Source organism: Alligator mississippiensis, chromosome 14 (assembly GCF_030867095.1).
Source record: "Alligator mississippiensis isolate rAllMis1 chromosome 14, rAllMis1, whole genome shotgun sequence".
Taxonomy (NCBI): domain Eukaryota; kingdom Metazoa; phylum Chordata; order Crocodylia; family Alligatoridae; genus Alligator; species Alligator mississippiensis.
Window position 1 is genome coordinate 6,089,180 of NC_081837.1, and position 17,548 is coordinate 6,106,727.

A 17,548-nucleotide genomic window follows, 5' to 3' on the forward strand; every position below is an offset into this window, starting at 1 on the left:
GCGCATGCAGGGGGTGTTTAAGTGCATCTGTGTGTGTGTGTGTGTGTGTGTGTGTGTGCGCGTGCGCGCATGCAGGGGGTGTTTAAGTGCATGTGTGTGTGTGTGTGTGTGTGTGTGTGTGTGTGTGTGTGTGTGTGTGTGGGAGGGTTAAGTGCATCTGTGTGTATGTGTGTGGTGTTTGTGTGCATCTCCGTGTGTGTGTGTGTGTGTGTGTGTGTGTGTGTGTGTGGTGGTTAAATATACGTGTGTGTATAAATGTGTGGTGTCCGGGTGTGGTGGGGGGTGTTTAAATATGTGTGTGTATAAGTGTGTGGTGTTTGGGTGTGGTGGGGGGATGTTTAAGTACATGTGTGTATAAGTGTGTGGTGTTCATGTGCATCTGTATGTGTGTGGGAGGGGGGGGCGCCAAGTGGGTGTGCATGGGGGGGCAGTGTGTGTGTGTGTGTGTGTGTGTGTGTGTGTGTGTGTGTGTGTGGTCTAAGTGCACATGTGTGTATAAGTGTGTGATGTTTGTGTGCACGTGTGAAGTTTGTGTGTGTGTGGGGATGACTCCAAGTGTGCGCATGGGTCTAAGTGCACGTGTGTGGTGTTCATGTGCATCTGTGTGCATGTGTGTATGGTGTTCAAGTGTGTGTATGAAAGTTTGGGGGGTGTTCAGGTACATGTGCGCGTATAAGTGTGTGGTGTTCATGTGTGCATGTGTGGGGGGGCTCCAAGTGTGAGTGTGTGTGTGTGTGTGTGTGGGGGTGGTTAAGTACATGTGTGTGTATAAGTGTATGGTGTTCACGTGCACCTGTGTGTGTGGGAGGCTCCAAGTGTGTGCGTGTGTGAGGGGGGGGTGCCTTAAGTGCACGTGCGTGTGTAAGTGTGTGGTGTTCCCGTGTCTCTGCGCGCGTGCGGTGTTCAAGCGCGTGGGTGCGTAAGTTTGTCTATACAAGCGCGCGTGTCAAAGTGAGCGTGTGCGTGTGCAGATGCCCCGCGGGTGCGGGTGCGGGTGCCCCGGGCGTGCGGCGGCGGCGAGTCCAGGTCGGTGGGTCGGGGCCGTCCCGGTGCGGCGCTCCGGCGCCTCCATCTTCTGAGCCGTCTCCCGGGCGGGACGCGCCCATCGGCGGGCGGGGGGGGGGGGGGGGGGCGGCGCACGGCGGCGGGGGGGGGTGGCGGGGGGGGGGGAAGGGGGGCGCGGGGGGGAGGGGGGCCGGGCGCGCGGGGGGGGGCGCGGGAGGCGGGGCGCGGGGCGGCGGCGGGGCGGGCGGGGGCGGGCGGGGCGGCGGGGGCTGGGCTCCCCCGCCCCCCCCCCGCGCGCAGTGGTGCGGCCCGGAGGTTAGCGGAAGCGGCCGCTCGGCGCTGCCATGTTGAGCCGCCGCCGCCGCCGCTTTGTTGTCGGCTCCATGTAGCTGCGGCCCGGGGGGAGGAGGAGGTGGAGGAGGAGGGAGGGCGGGAGGGAGCCCGCCCGCCGGGGAGGGGGCACCGCGCCGCTGCCGCCGCCGCCATGGAGGCCAACTGGACCGCGTTCCTCTTCCAGGTGAGGCCCGGCCCGGCCGCCCCCCCCGCGCCCGCCGCCCCGGCCCCGCTAGGCCCCGCGCTGTCAGTCAGGCGGCTCCAGGCGGCCGCCTCCCGCCTCCCCCCGCGCCTCCCCCCGCCGCCGGCCAGGGGAGGGGGCGGAGGGGAGGGAGGGGAGGGCGCCCCGCGCCGCCGCCGCCGCCGCCTGGAGCCCGCACACGGCCCGCAGCACCCCGCCGCGCTGCCCCCGTCCTCCCGCAGCTCTTCCCCCCCTTAAACCATCAGCGTTTTCTTCCCCCCCAAAATAATAATTTTCTCCTCAGATTAGCTCCCCCCCCCAGGGATCACCCCCCCCCATTGACCCCCCTCGGGTCATAATTTTCTCCTCAGATTTCCTCTTTCCCTCGCTTTTTTTCCCCCCAAATGACCCCAGATCATAATTTTCTCCTATGGTTTTTTTTGTTTAATTTTTTTTTTTTTTAACTTTCCTTCATATTTCCCCCCAAACAAGGATCATTTTCTCCTCAGGTTTTCTCTTGCCCTCACTTTTTTTGACCACCCCAAATGACCCCCAGATCATCATCTCGTCAGATTTCGTCTTTCCCTCACTTTCTCCCCCCCCCCATTAACTTCCCCCCATCATAATTTTCTTCTCATATTTTTTTTTTTTTCTCATTTATTCTCCCCCAGGTGATAATTTTCTCCTCGTTTTCCCCCCCCCTTGTTTTTGTGTCCCCCCCCCCCTTGATAATTTTCTCAGGTTTTGTTTTGTCTTCTCCACACCCCCCCCCTTGAAATAATAACAGTCATCATCATAATCCCTTATTATTTTAATCCCCCCCTGTTAGAAGGAAAAAAGCCGGAGCCAAAAATAAAATAATCAAACGAGGGAGGGAAAAAAAAGCCGGCTGTGCGGGGAAGAAGACATTAATCCCCCTCGGAGCAGCCGGGCGGGCTGGCGGCCGGGTGACGGGAGCTTGTTTTCATTTAAAATGGGGTTGGCGGTGGGGGTATTTGGGCCAGGGAGGACGGCCCCGGGGGCTCGCTTTTTTCTTTTAATTTTTGCCTGCCCCCCCCCAGCTCTGCGACAGTGTGAAAGTTAAAAACTGAGGGCAAAGAAAATGCCACGGGTGCCCCCCTCCCCCTCAGGGCAGCTCTTCCCCGTTTGCTCTTCCTTGTGTTTTCCTTTTTTTTTCTTTTTTTACACCTTCCCAAATGCGACCTATGTAATGTAATGTAACAGCAGCACCCCCCCCCCCTTAAAAAATGCCACACGCGTCACCTTCTGCAAGGTAAAACGATCCTCTTTGCAAATTACCCACCCGGGAGGCTTCCTTGCTGCTGTTTTGATTCTTTTTTTTTTTTTTTTTTCAAAAAAGAAACGTGACATTTGTCAGAAAGCCCGAATTGAATGAGCGCGTCTGCGGAGAGCTTGCAGCGTTTCTTTTCTAAAGGAAAAATGATTCTCTTGCAAGTACGAAGAGATGAGTCACTCGCTCGAGTGTCCTGCCTCCGAAAACATGCTCAGAATGTTCCCTCGGCGGCGAGCGCTGCCCGGCCCCGGCCCTGGCCTAGGTGCAAACTTACTCTGCCCTTACGGCTTGGCCCCGTAGGGAAGCGCACCAAACTGCACCAGGCTGTAATTCGTGTCGGCGATGAGCCCCGGAGCTTGGCAGAGGTTTTAGAAATTATTTCTTGCTCCAGTGGGCAGTTGTGATTTGAACATGGGGAAACTTTACACTAAGAAGTTAATCTCCTTACTCCAGAGCCATCTCCCTTTGAGTTCGCAGGGTTATTCTATCTCCTGTGCTCCCCTTTAAAAATATTTCTGAGGGCTTATTCTTAAATTAGGATCTTCACATTTATTTGATGCCTTTCCTTCTCACAAATAGTTAGCCAGTGATACTTTTTAAGCGTTTTGTTAAGTCAGTAGCCCCCCCCCCCCCAAGTGTACTGGACTTTGAAATACTGATGTCTTCCGCTTTGGTTTTAGTCTAGTTGTAGGTATTGTTGCTTTTAATTAACGAGCTAACAATTTGCCGCCTTAAATTTAATGAATTGTGTGCAACTAGGCAGGATCTTTGTAAAGATGTGATGTGGAAATTCCCTTTTTGTCCAATCGTTCCAAATAATAAAGCTCTAAACCTCATTATGAATACTTAGCAGGCCTCTTGAGTCATTTTGAGAAAACAAATGATGTCGAATACTGCTCTCCTACTGTATCTTAGCTTGCAAAGCAATTGGAGAGAAAAGTGCTTATTCTAGTCCACCTTTCCCCTGCAAAAAATATGAGATCTCTGGAACACTAATAATCTAATAGTCATTTTACAAGGCCTCATCTGTGTCTCTTATGTAACTGTGAAATAGCCAGATACAGTTGGCTGGGTAGATGTTGCCTATTTTCTCTCTGGCCTTCAACTGCGATATCTATAGAGGATATTTTTTCTTGAAAGAGACTATTTAATACTCCGTGGGTAACTAATTTTCAGCCACTTGTTCTTTGTGGAAGCTAATTCACTTATTTAATTTTAGTCTGAATGGCCATTACATGAGCATAGGGACTATTACCCTTTCCAAATAAAGGTATTCTACCATGTGTAGAGATCACCTTGATGCATATTTTTAAAAAGTAAAATGTATTCTACAGTGAGCAGTTCTTGTTCATTTTTCCTTCTTTCTTTCTTTTCTTTTCTTAGTATCCATGTATATTTTGAAAACTGCTTTTAGTACCTGCCTGGAAAGCGAAAGTTGTATCATAGTGCAAAGAGAAATCATCCATCAGACAGAGCATTCAAATATGACTCATGCTAATTTGTTGCTCTGACATTAAGGCAAAAAATCTCTTAGCCTCTGGCGCTGGAAGTTCACAGTGCTGCTTCCTACCAGCGTGGGTCCTGAAAATACTGTTTTTATTTTGATTGCTATCCCCATGGAAAGAAAGTTTTACACTGATACTTGTCCTGGAAGCCTTTTTCCAAGTGTTTAAAACATCGCAAAAATGTTGACTTGACATTAAGGCTAGGTCAAGTCAAACAGTGCCCTACAACTGGAGGAAAATGACTTGCAAAAGGCAGGCAGCAGGTGCTGTTTCACTCTAATGGCAAGGCTAGAAAAAGACAGCCTGATCCTTCTTTGAAAGGCTCTAGTGCAGGGAATCCTTGGAAACTGACACACATCGCTTGTTGCTGAAAGGTTTTGTTAAAAAGACGGTATGGGTAATAACACTGGAGTATCTGGGAATGAAGATAAGCAGCCTTCTATAAGCAGTGGCTTCATAACACAAAGCCTCATGAATCTATGTTGTTTCATGTGACACATCTATATCAGTTTGATAGGAATAAGTGTATTATTATCTTGGCGTGCTAATGGATCTTTAAGGCTTAAATATGTCCATAAACTGCATAAGTTTGAACCTTGTCCAAAGGATTTGGACTCCCTATTATCCGATCTGCTCTGTCTGCCTTTGAAATTGTATATCTTGAGCTATCTTAGGATGTTAACCATTTGTACTCTGTATGAAGACGCATTCACTCTGGCGTAGCTGGAAAAGGGTAAGGCTCTGAATACAAAGCTCTTAATTAAGTTTCTGCTGGTGCTCCTGAACAAGTGTGTGTGGTTTTTTTTTTTTTTTTTTTCCCCCTTGGGCCAAGGCAGCTGGAAAAAAATAATAAAAATGTACTGTTTATTCAGTATGTGAAACTTGCTGGAGCTTGTGTTCTTACGTTACATTGTATCCAGTGCAGCATCTCTGTGTTCTTACAAACCAGGACCAACTTCATAAAACTTGGACATCCAGGAAGGAAAATACAGGGAGGTCACATAGGTAAAAACTGTCTGGAAAAGATGAGCCTGTCCTGTCTGCTAAGTTAGAGCACTTGGGCTCTGTGTGTTTGTGTTACCTGCCAAAGCACCCTCCCTCTGGTTCTTAAGAATACACCTGAAGGGTTTGTCCTTGGTATATCCACGCTTAACAGGGCAGCATTCAACCTGGCTGTTAACTCCAAAGTTTCGGAATAGACCTGAAGCACAGGGAAGTGAATAAAGCACCCTGTCTGTTACTAGTAAGCTACAAGTAATGTCAGAGGGAAGAGCTTGAGTTAAACCATGACCCATTCTCCCATCAAAATGCTTAGAAGTGTGTGTCATTCACCTGTGCCCAAAGAATAGCCTGCCCCCCGGAAAGAGACCACTGGCCAGGTAGGTGCAGGGCTTGAACAGGGGAAGCTGTAGCCAGCATATGAGCATCCAGAGTGAAGGAAGATTTGCACTGAAGTCCTAAAAACCCTTTCTTGCAGATGCTGAGTATTTTAGTCACTGTCTCTGGTTGTTTGTGTGCTGTAGAAGCAAAAGAACTGGGGCTTGGATGACACCAAAAAAGAAAGTCACAAAGTGTGCTTCCATAAAGACTGAAGTCTCAAAAGAGTTTTAAGCACTTGACTATTGGGTGAAATGGGAAGAATTTTAATTTGAATATGCAGAACACTATGGATCCTGATTAAAAAGTAAGAGCTGGCAGACTCTTGTAGACTCCAAATCAGTACAGAGGAAGCCTGCAGAGTCCCAAATGTGGGAAGGCTGTTAGATGAATTACGTGTCATTTGCTAAAGGAAAACACAGAAAAAGAGTTTTGGAAAGATGTGACACTAATTGAAGTATAAGTTTCCATGCGCTCCTCTTCATGCCACAGGCTTCCTTGGTCGCACTGAAGTGGCTGAACTGATTTAAAATTGGTCCAGTATGTTGGTGCAGAGCTGTAATACCAGCATGTTTAAACAACCACCCTTAAACCAACTTCGTTTAATGTGATACTAAGCTAAGCTATATTAAGCATAGCTTCAGCTAGCACAAATGTGTCTGTCTAAACTGGTTTCAAATTGGTTCGGTTACACCAGTGTAAATTTATACTTTTTGGAATAAATGGTAGTTTTCAATACCAATACAAGGTGGAACAGTCTCGGTAGCGGAGGCTGCAGGTGGATAGAGTGATGCCTGTGGGAGCATTAGAGAAATCTCTAGCACTCTGCTTACACTGATGTTGCAGTCTAGGGTCATCTACCATTTATCAGTTCTGTTTTAAAAAAGAGAAACTCGCAGTTGTTGCCTAAAATTGCCAGATTCCAGTTCTTAGTGATTGATTAACCCTTTTCCTCACTGGCAAAAGAGTTGCTTCTGAAGACGGAAAGAACAGGTTTTAATTTCATTAGTTCCCCAAAGCAAAGAGGACCTTAGTTGTGCAGTGAGAGCGCCCATTGAACATACCAGTCTGAATCTGGAGTGGAAGAGTTCTTGATACAAGTTACATAAGGGTGGTTCCAGTACTGACAAGCTAGTGCAAACACATTTATTTAAGTAAGATGTCTCATCTCTTCCTGGCTCACTATGGCTGCAGTTTAGCTCTTGAAAGGGTTTTTAAATGTAACCACATGCGAGGTTAGTGTTAATGGTTCGAAACCTGGGGTCAGACTATGTTGTCAGCACCACCCCCAGCATAGATGCATAATTTCCTGGTACAGAGCTAATATCACAGCCATTATGATCACAGAAATAACAAGTGTCATTTACTTAGAACTCAAGCAATATGCTAATGAAAAGCCTGACAAAAACACCAGCATTTTCTATGAGAAATGTTGCCCTCAGGAAATTAAAAAAATTATTTGCTGTGATGTATGCCTTCCTACACTTGTTCACTACAGAATCTTTACAGCACGTGTATTTTAAAGGGTAAATGGTTTATCCTATCGGGAAATTGTTGGTGGAATTATAACCTCATACCCTTTCTAGTTGAATGACTGCGGACTAAGATTTGGTAAATGTTTTCACCGTATCAAAGCAAATACTCGTTAATAAAAATTTTTAAGTGTGAATGTTTGGTTTTAGGCACATGAAGCCTCACATCACCAACAGCAGGCAGCACAGAACAGTTTGTTGCCTCTCCTGAGCTCTGCTGTTGAGCCACCTGATCAGAAGCCGATTCTGCCCTTACCAATAACTCAGAAACCTCAACCTGCACCAGAAACATTAAAGGATGCTATTGTTGGGATTAAAAAGGAAAAACCTAAAACCTCCTTTGTGTGCACTTACTGCAGCAAAGCTTTCAGGGACAGCTACCATTTGAGGCGCCATGAGTCCTGCCACACAGGGATAAAGTTAGTGTCACGGCCAAAGAAAACTCCCACCACAATGGTGCCCCTTATCTCGACCATCGCTGGTGACAACAGCCGAACTTCATTGGTTTCGACTATTGCGGGCATTTTGTCAACAGTCACTACGTCTTCCTCTGCCACCAACCCCAGCAGTAGTGCCGGTGCAACCGCCATGGCAGTGACTCAGACGGTGAAGAAGCCCAGCAAACCTGTCAAGAAGAACCATGCTTGTGAGATGTGCGGAAAGGCCTTCAGGGATGTGTACCACCTCAACCGGCACAAGCTGTCCCACTCCGATGAGAAACCCTTTGAATGTCCCATTTGCAATCAGCGCTTCAAGAGGAAGGATCGCATGACCTATCACGTGAGGTCTCATGAAGGTGGCATCACCAAACCATACACCTGTGGTGTTTGTGGAAAAGGCTTCTCGAGGTACCATGTAGAAAATCCCAGGCGAGCTCAAGTATTGGCTTTTCATAATCAAGAAGGGTTAAGCTATCATAGCGAGGGGCTAGGAGAGACAGACATCTTAGAAGATTGGTGAGGGAATAAAGAACCTTGTGTTTGCATCTGGGGCACGGGTCTCAGTCTAAGCCACTTTGGTTGCATCGTGAAAGCTGTCATGATTTTATGACTTGTTTGCTCTGAAATTACCTGGTGACCTCAATCCAGGTCATGCTGGACAGATGTCTCCATCACAAATGGTGCTAGTGGGAGCCCTTATTAACGACCTTTGAAGAGGTCAAGAGCCAAATGAGGCATGAAGACTGACCTGTCTTCTTGCCTTTAACTTAACTTCACCTAGAGCAGAGTTGGGGTTCATTGATGGAGCAGTGTGGGGAAGCTTGCACTGTTGCTGGATGTGCTGTACCTGCTTGTGGGATAGAGAGAACTCCAAGCTCTAAGGTTGATAACCCAGCACTTTTGTATACCAGTTTTAAACATTCAGTAAGTACAGTGCTTTTGGGCTTATGATAAAAATGTGGCTGAGTTTTAAACTTTTCAGGTTGGGTCCCAATAAGACTATATTTTTCTAGCAGAGGGCCACTTTATAGGTAAGGGGAGTGTATTTTATTTTATTTTATTTTATTTTATTTTATTTTTTACCTTGTCCTCGAGGGGGGAGTTGGCTGAAAAAGGGCAATCAATGCAGTGTTCAATGCCGCCAGCTTAAGTGTCATTACTATCTGTTTGTAACAGTATGCGTATTCTGTTTTCTACCTCTCTTCTTTCACAGGCCTGATCACTTAAGCTGTCATGTCAAACACGTTCACTCAACGGAGAGACCCTTCAAATGCCAAGTAAGAGTTAAAACAATTTATTGTGTCCTTAGTCAGACAGCATCTGAATATTTTGCCCAGGTCTATGTTAGTTGATGTAGCTGCTCTGAATGCAGGTTTAGAAATAAAGCCCCATCCATCCTGCTTGTAGCGGTGATCCAAGTTTAGCAGTAACTTGGGAGGATGCTTTGTCTGTCCTTTTGTAAAACTGAGGCTTTTTGCTTCTTGACAGTAGCACTGTCTAAACCCTACTGCTCAGGTCAGGTTTGCTTTTTTAAAAACAGCTCGATTAAATCCTCAAATAGACACTGATTGCTGTAGCAATACATGGGACTTATTTAGCAGTGTTAATAGATAAATGTAATTGTAAAAATAGATTGTTAATATTGTATCCTTTAGCTTAGAAAGCAAAGCAGAGTTTAAAAAATTGAATAAATGTAGTTGGTTCTAGATTTGCTGTTTTGCCTGGAGTGGAAAGCAACTTGTCATAGTGAAAATAAGTTGAGGACTAAAAGCAAGAGGAGTAAGTTGACTAGCCTTGAACAATTAACTGTTCTGCTGTTTTGTTTGGAATCATCCCTACTTGTCCTAACCTGTTTTTAGTGACTCATCGTGCTGAATAAAGAGTGGCCTTGAAAAATGCTTTGTTTTTTCCCTTCCCAAATTTAGATGGGAACTAAATTAATTGAGCAATAAAAAAAGCAAAAAGATACAGTGAAACCTTTATGTGAGACCTCCTCCCTCCCTTACCTGTTTAATGTATTTATGTATAAGTCACCTCTCATTTTAGCATGTGAGGTAATCATCTGCTTTATGAAACTGCTCCAAAGTAGCCCCAAAAGCGTGGAGTACCGTTCTTTCTTACTCTTATCAGCAGACTAGTTTCATAAAGCAGTCAGATTAAGTTTCAGTCACGTGAATGGTAGTTTGAGAGAGGTTTCACTGTGTCTATGTGAAATGAAAAAGTTTGTCAGTGTGTCAGGGTACAGTAGCACCTAGAAAATGGGCTTAGAATTGGCACGTGGCCCCTGCTACAACAGTATGGTCTGCATTTAAAAATTGCTGTTGTCCTTCATGTAGACATGCACTGCTGCCTTTGCCACCAAAGACAGACTGCGGACACACATGGTGCGCCATGAAGGAAAGGTATCGTGTAATATCTGTGGTAAACTTCTGAGTGCAGCGTATATCACCAGCCACTTAAAGACACACGGGCAGAGCCAAAGTATCAACTGTAATACCTGTAAACAAGGCATCAATAAAAGTAGGTGAACTGTTTTTAAACCTTTTTTGATAACACTGTGTTCTCAGAATTGTGCAACACGCGTTGCCTTTGACTTCCTTAAAATGTAAAATATACCCGTGACTGTCTAGGTGTTCACACCTATCACAAAAAAAGATCTTTTAGAAATAGATTCTTCGTGAAAAGCTTCGACTCAACAAACTGGGGTATGTGGACCTCTGGTATGGCCTTACCTCATAAAGGAATGCCCTTCAAGGAGGGAGCGTAATTCCTCACGTTAAAGTATGAAGAGCCCAAGTGCTTTGCCTTTCATCTTCTGTGGACAGTAGAATTCTTCATACGCTGCATCCTGAACTAGGAAACTTTGGTGTCCATGAGTCTCAATCAATTATAGAATGCGTGTGACTTTGAAAATGTTGCAAGTATTAAGTTCAGGATTTGGAGCCTGATCCAAAGCTCATTGAAAGTCAGTGGAAAGTATCCCATAGATTTCCATGAGCTTTGGCTCAGAGCCCTCAGCATTTTTCCTTTGCAGCAGTTTACAGGACACGCATTTAAAGCCTGCATTTTCATGCCCTGCCTGACGTGTTTTGAGCACTGCTGGTATTTGGCCTCTGTTATGCAGCAGGTCAGATAAAATGATTCCTTCTGGCCTTAAAATCTCTGAGTATCCTCAGTTGTTGCAGCAGAAATGCTGAATCCTGAGCTTTTGAGTGCCAAGTAAGCAAAGGAGAAACTGGCTTTCAACCACTTGCTCTGAAAAAGTATTTGTATTAAATGAACACACACCATTAGTCATTTCGGCTGGGAGTTTTGAAAGAGCCTTAAGGGAGCTGTGTGTAACCAACCCCCTTGGGCTCCTTTGAAAATTCCATCTTTGAAGCCTTCAAACACTGTTCATTGACAAAGGATTTTCTATTCTGATTTCCTATTTGGTGTTAATTCCTAGATGGTTGAGGTCGTGTGGGCTAGCTAGTAGTTTTGATCACTTATCTACTGAACCCGATAGAAAAAAAAAATGAAAACACAGATTAATTTTTGGAAATGTAAGGGTTGCTAGATTATGTTCTCATTGTTCACATGGCGCTAACCCTTCTGCCTTTTGGTATCAGTTCAATAACATTACATGTTATGGAACTTGCAATGGGCAGAGCTGGGAGTGGCAGATGCTGTTGTGTGGCTGGGGAGCAAACAGCTATTTTCCAACAGAGAAGTGAACTGAAAATACTATATGGCTGTAATTCCAAGACGAACAAGGAGAAAGTAATTTTAAATCATAGTTCTGAATTTTAACCAAACTCGAGACAAGTGCTGCCTTTAGAGCTAGAGAAAGCTGAACTGTACAAGTACCAGAGAATCATTCCATCTTTACATCCTACGTCTTAATCTTTTTATTTACGGTCCTTGACCTGCCACTTGATTTTGCCTGAAAACTCAGGAAGGTTAGAGCTCAGGTTTCTCTAGACCTTAGAAAGGTGATGTTATAAAGCATAACACAAAATAAAGGTTTTGCGTGCTTCTCCCTTTCACAGGATTCCAAACTCCTTTGTAGCTTTAGGAAAAACCATCGTCCTTTCATTAGGAAAATGCATATCTTTTTCAAGGTGAATTTGTGTGTTCTTACTTGATTGACATAGCATGCATGAGCGAGGAGACCAGCAACCAGAAGCAGCAGCAGCAGCAGCAGCAACAGCAGCAGCAGCAACAACAGCAGCAGCAGCAGCAGCAACAGCAGCAGCAACAACAGCACGTATCAAGCTGGCCTGGAAAGCAGGTAGAGACACTGAGATTATGGGAAGAAGCTGTCAAAGCAAGGAAGAAAGGTAAAACAAACAAAATCTATGATCTTGGAGTACTTGGTTTTATCAAACCATCTGAACATGTTGACAAGAAGAAAGAGTTTTTATATAGGTGTAAAATAGCATATGGATTTATGGCACATGAAAATTTAATTCCTAGTAATAAAAGCCAGAGTAACTGTAGGGGGTAACACTATCAAAACCAGAAGCCCTTGCTAATGCTTCCTTCTCAAATGAACTTCTTTCCATCTTACTTGCTGTTGGATTCTGTCAATGAATGTGTACATAAACCTTTTGCAGTTTGAGGGAGCTTTAAGTGTGCTCAAGGGCAGAGGCTTTTTGATTTCTGCCTGTCTTTAGCACATACACATACAGAATCTCTTTGTGGACATCATTTTGCATTAAAGCACTTTTCATTGCTCCTCTGTCCTTTTTCTCCCACTTTCTGCCATTCATTTTAATCCCTGGCTAAACTGTATTTGTCCAAAGTCTGCCAACATTCAAAGACTTTATTTATTTATTTATTTATATTTTCTGCTTGATATCATTCATTCATTTTCATTACCAAATTAAACAACATATTTGCTATTGCCAAGGCACAACTCATCTGCCCCTAGCCTGCTGAAATCAAAGTTGAATAGCTTCCTTTTGTTGATCACTGTGACTGTTGTGTGAGGAATAGATTGCTTCCATTTAGTGCCTTTTTTGGAGTATAGTGGTTTGAAATCTCCTGTTACTGTTAATGTATTCTTTTCACAAGTTTGGTTTCTAATACCTATCACATGGCTTCCTTGGATTAAATGTTTTATGCCAAATTCCTCGTATCCCCTTGGGGCTTTTCATTAACTCTCATTTTGAAACAGAAATATTCTGCACTCACCTTTCCCTTCAACCTCACCACAGTTCCTCCATACTCTATCGTTCTGCTCTTTATAGTTCCCATCTCTCTGATGACTCCTACCAGTAAGTTTATTCAATTTAATGATAAGACGGTAATGTTAGGAACAAGCAGTGTTTTTTTTATATATAAAAAAAGAATGATTGTAGCAAAGCATTTGAATTTACTCATCAGTCCTCAAATGAAGTGGGAGGTATAGAAAAATCCAAATGAGGATTGTTCTACCCATTCTTTTCTGTGCCTTGTTTCTACTTTCCTGCTTTCTTTCAGCGATATTATGCAATGTGTTTGTTACCAAAAAAAAGATAATGACACTAAAAGGAAGTAGTGGGGGGTGGGGGGGAACATTGTGCCAAGCTTCATAAGTCTCAAGCTAGTAATGCTGGTTTAATGAAGTTGTCATGTCCAAGGACCACTTTGCTTATTTTGGGAAAGGATGGGAGGATGTGCATTTTCCCCTTTGTGTATTTTGGGTTGGGGAGATTAAACTAGACCAGTCAGTTTCACTTTTATTGATAATCTTTTTCACACCAGTTCTCATAAACTAGTGCCACCTGCCAGGTTGGTTTGACAACACTGTGGAAGTTGTTTTTTTCTTTCAAACTGTATTTTTAATTTTGTGACTTTTTATTTTTTCTTTAAGTCCCCATTTTCCCCCATACATTAATATTGACTTGAACAGCCAACAGGGACCCTTGAATGGGGCTAATGTTGCTGTCAAAGAAAGCATTGTCTTAATACATTTGTAGAGCTTTTATGGCAAGGGTGGATTTTTTGGCTCTTAGTTTACTTCTTGAAATACAGATGTAGACTGAGCTTGGTGTCTACCCTACAAATGTGGAACAAGACATGTTTTTGGAAATGCCATAACGTTGATACAGAATATATTTTTGTCTGTTTCTTTAGCAGTCATCCCTTTCTTTTATCCACCCCCCCCCCCCAGCCTGCTTCTGTTTTTGGATCTTTGTTCTATGGCTAACCAGCAGGTGGTGCTGATATCTAGTGGAGTCATCTGCCTCTTCTCTGGAGCCTGGCTGTATCATCTCCACAGAGTGTCCAGCCCCTGCTAGACCCAACTGGGAACAGACCTAGGAGCATCCATCTCAGTGCAGGGTCCTCTTGGTTCTTGCCTGTTTGGCACTAGTCACTGCTTATTGCAAAACAGAGTAAAATATTGGTGTGGAATTGTAGCTAATGTAAATGCTGAGGAGATAATGGGGGTTATAAGATCTGCTGGCTGGGTGTTCTTGAAAAATGCTAGGATAAATTTACCATGAGCAGTGGAACAATTTAGCAGAAATAATTTAAGACTGAAATAAGCAGATAAATATTGAAACCAGCTTTGCTTATCAGTCCCTAATAATGACTTTTTAAAACCTTCACAGAATGTCAGTTCACCTTTGAGAAGGCTATAGAGTACGTACCATTCGGTATGTACACTCTCTCCTCTACTTATAATGTTCCTCTTGAGAGGATTTTTCTGATTGTACGATACTGTTTTTGTGAACATCAAAACCCTCTTTATAAGACAACCTCGCTTGACTTCCCAGGAAAGAATTTTGAATTCAAATGAGCTGCATGAAAGTTATATTTATTGTAGGCTGTAGAATGTTAACAGTTTAACTTACTAATATTTTCTAAAGAAAATTATTCCAGAACTTGTTGTTGTTTGTTTGGTTTTATTTTTATTATTATTATTATGATTATTATTATTATTATGATTATGAGTATTATTATTTTAAATCTTGTCCATAGTTTTTTATGTGTTAAAAACTTTTTGTCTTTTTATGTCTCATTTTTAGAAGCTGCTAACTTGTGCCAAACCTCCACTGCTGCTACTACGCCTGTGACTCTTACTACTCCATTCAGTATAACGTCCTCTGTGGCTTCTGGGACTATCACAAACCCAGTCACAGTGGCAGCTGCAATGAGCATGAGAAGTCCAGTAAATGTATCAAGTGCAGTTAATATATCCAGTCCGATGAATCTAGGGCATCCTGTAACTATAACAAGTCCATTATCCATGACATCGCCATTAACGCTCACAACACCAGTCAATTTACCTACCCCAGTAACTGCTCCGGTGAATATAGCGCATCCAGTCACTATAACATCTCCTATGAACCTCCCAACACCAATGACGTTAGCTGGTCCATTAAATATAGCAATGAGACCAGTAGAGAGCATGCCTTTCCTGCCCCAAGCCTTGCCCACGTCTCCTCCCTGGTAAAGAATTTCTAAACAGTATTAAAGAGGATTAAAACTGAATCCTTACCAGCAGTTTTTTTTAGTTGTTAATAATAATAATAATAATGAATAATAATAATGTAATAATAAAGTCAAGCTGAGTAACTGGGGCAGTATGCACCAGTCAGAGACCGTAATAGCATCTTTTCCTATTGATTTGGCTCATATTGTTTGAATCTGAGTTTGTAACTGATCACTGGAGCACTTCATTAAAAGCCAAGTTTTACCTTTAGCTGACAGTGATGCTGAACCTAGGACAGATGGTTACTTGCCAGTTACAAAGCAGTCTTTAAGAATCAGCATTACTGTTTTACCCCAGAAATGATAACCTAGAAAATAATTTTAATCTAAACACTAGCAAAGACCCCCCTTCATGTCCTTGACAGTTCTAAATCCACTGTTTCAGAGCTAGTGTAGTATTTTTGTCTGTGTTAATGTTTTGTTTTTTTTTAATGAGTAAATGCATTATAATGTTGTCATTTTTTTAAAAAAAATGCATTTTGGAGAAAATATGCATTTTACCTTTGGGAATATGATAATTTCAGGCAGCATTCCCTATGGGAAAGGTGATACCAGCTCTGATATGCAAAGCATATGATAACTTATCATTCTCACTTCAACATATAATAGGGATTGTGACCTGATATTTGGAGATGTAAATATTACCCAACATATTACCCTAAGGGAATATAGCATTGTAGTCAACATTTAAAAAAAATAAAAATAAAACAATGTTTGGTGAGAAACAGCCATGGCTGACAGAAGAGGAGTTGAAATGTATGTAAACATGGTCTCTGAAAAGTCAGAACCCTATGGGACTCTTATTTAGGAGCAAAAGGAGTGCTTTGAACTTATGAAATATTGCTTTAAGCTGGAAGATTCTGGAGGCGCTGGGGTATGATGTATATGCCCTCTCTCTCCCAATCAGAACCTGCTGATGATGCAGCAGGGGACAGATGTGTTAGTTGTTCACTAGAAGTTTTGTCTTATATTAAATTGTATACAGTTTTTATTCTAACCACTAACTAGGTAGGATGCCCCTTCAGGACAAGCCGAGAGCGTCTTTTAATTTCCCCCCTATTTCTTAATCAAGTGTTGTGCAAATCTCTTCAACTTTGTAAATATTTGCAAACATCATCATTTTTACGTTACTCTTCTATTGTGTTAACACATTTCTATCAATTTGTGTGGGTTTTGGGGGCGGCAGTCTGAGCTGTCCAGCCCAGAACTGCACCACAAATGATCACACATGTTTAAACTACATGTGCTTTTTATTTCTTAACCTGTTTATCTGTACATAAAGTAGAAAGCAGAGTCTAGGGAAACAGATATACTTTTTAGACTATCATGTCACATATTCACATTTTTAAAACTTTGTTTAAAAAGAACCCCCTGAAACCAAGACTTTACATGGGGGAGGGGGGGGGGAAGAGAAAAAAACGCAACTAAAGTTGCAATGTTTTTCTCTCAATTAAGTTGAAAGCAATGGAGATTAGTGTGCGTGCATTTTACAGAATGCTAGCAGGACTGACTAGTCAAAATGGACTGCTTCCGTTTGTACCCCACCGTGTCAGTACAAGCAGCAAATACCAGACTTCTAGGTCAGGTAACAGGTATCTGTATCATTATGTGAAACAGTTCTAGGGGCTTGGACTACATAGTAAAACAAAAAACAAAAAATAGAACTTTAGTGTAAAATAATTTTATAAATGATCTTTTGTACTTTAGGACATCAAATTGTACAACTTTTGTATATATAAAAGCTTAGGAACTTTCTGTTTAGCAGAAAGGAAACACATTCCTACACTTTTAATGTATATGTTTGTTATAATGTCCATGTAAACATATGCCCTATGTTTGTGCCTTTTAATTAGTTTGTCTCAATAAACAAAAATGTAGAGAAGAATATGTAGCTATGACTTTGTTACCACTGCTTTTATTCCAACAGTACAAAAATCTTTGTTTTTCTCACTGTAGAGCCTTGCGTGCAGACAGCTGCATGAGCTAGATTGATGTGGCCAAAACGAGGCATGTGAATCAAATGCAGCCCAGCAAAATCCATCACTCTCTCCCCTTTAGTGTAGTGGCCCAAGCATGATGGGGTGTTGCATGCTGGGATATGTAGTCTTCAAGCCTTACATCTCTATTATGGATGAAAGTGATTTCAACTTTCATCATTTTCACAAAGTAGGTACAGCCTTCTGGCTCCTGGCAAGCTGCTAACAAGACCCGCAATTAGGTGAAGTTTGGGTGTCACTGAGCTTAAAACCAATATGGAAATGTGTACTAGAAGTGGTTATCTATGAATTACTTATAATAAACAGGTGTGAGACTTCATTGTATGTTGTCAATTAATGCAATATTAACAGTGAATCCTTCACTCGGCTTGTATGCCCCAATAGTTTCTGTTGACAGGAACACACCCATTAAAACACTTG

At 43.0% G+C, this 17,548-nt stretch overlaps 1 protein-coding gene across 4 annotated transcripts; it reads left to right on the top strand.

Moving 5' to 3' along the window:
* Positions 1-1,416: 1,416 nt before the first annotated feature.
* Positions 1,417-17,447, top strand: VEZF1 (vascular endothelial zinc finger 1). 4 transcript variants are annotated; one of them, XM_059717365.1, is made up of 7 exons: positions 1,417-1,522; positions 7,378-8,096; positions 8,881-8,944; positions 10,004-10,187; positions 11,804-11,989; positions 14,249-14,293; positions 14,666-17,447. In XM_059717365.1, the coding sequence occupies exons 1-7, from the start codon at positions 1,490-1,492 to the stop codon at positions 15,091-15,093; spliced, it is 1,659 nt and encodes a 552-aa protein (XP_059573348.1). In that variant the 5' UTR covers positions 1,417-1,489; the 3' UTR covers positions 15,094-17,447. The 4 variants fall into 4 exon arrangements, with proteins under 4 accessions (XP_059573348.1, XP_059573350.1, XP_059573349.1 ...); XM_059717366.1 differs by having other exon boundaries at positions 1,418-1,522; positions 7,378-8,075; XM_059717367.1 differs by lacking the exon at positions 14,249-14,293.
* Positions 17,448-17,548: the final 101 nt, after the last annotated feature.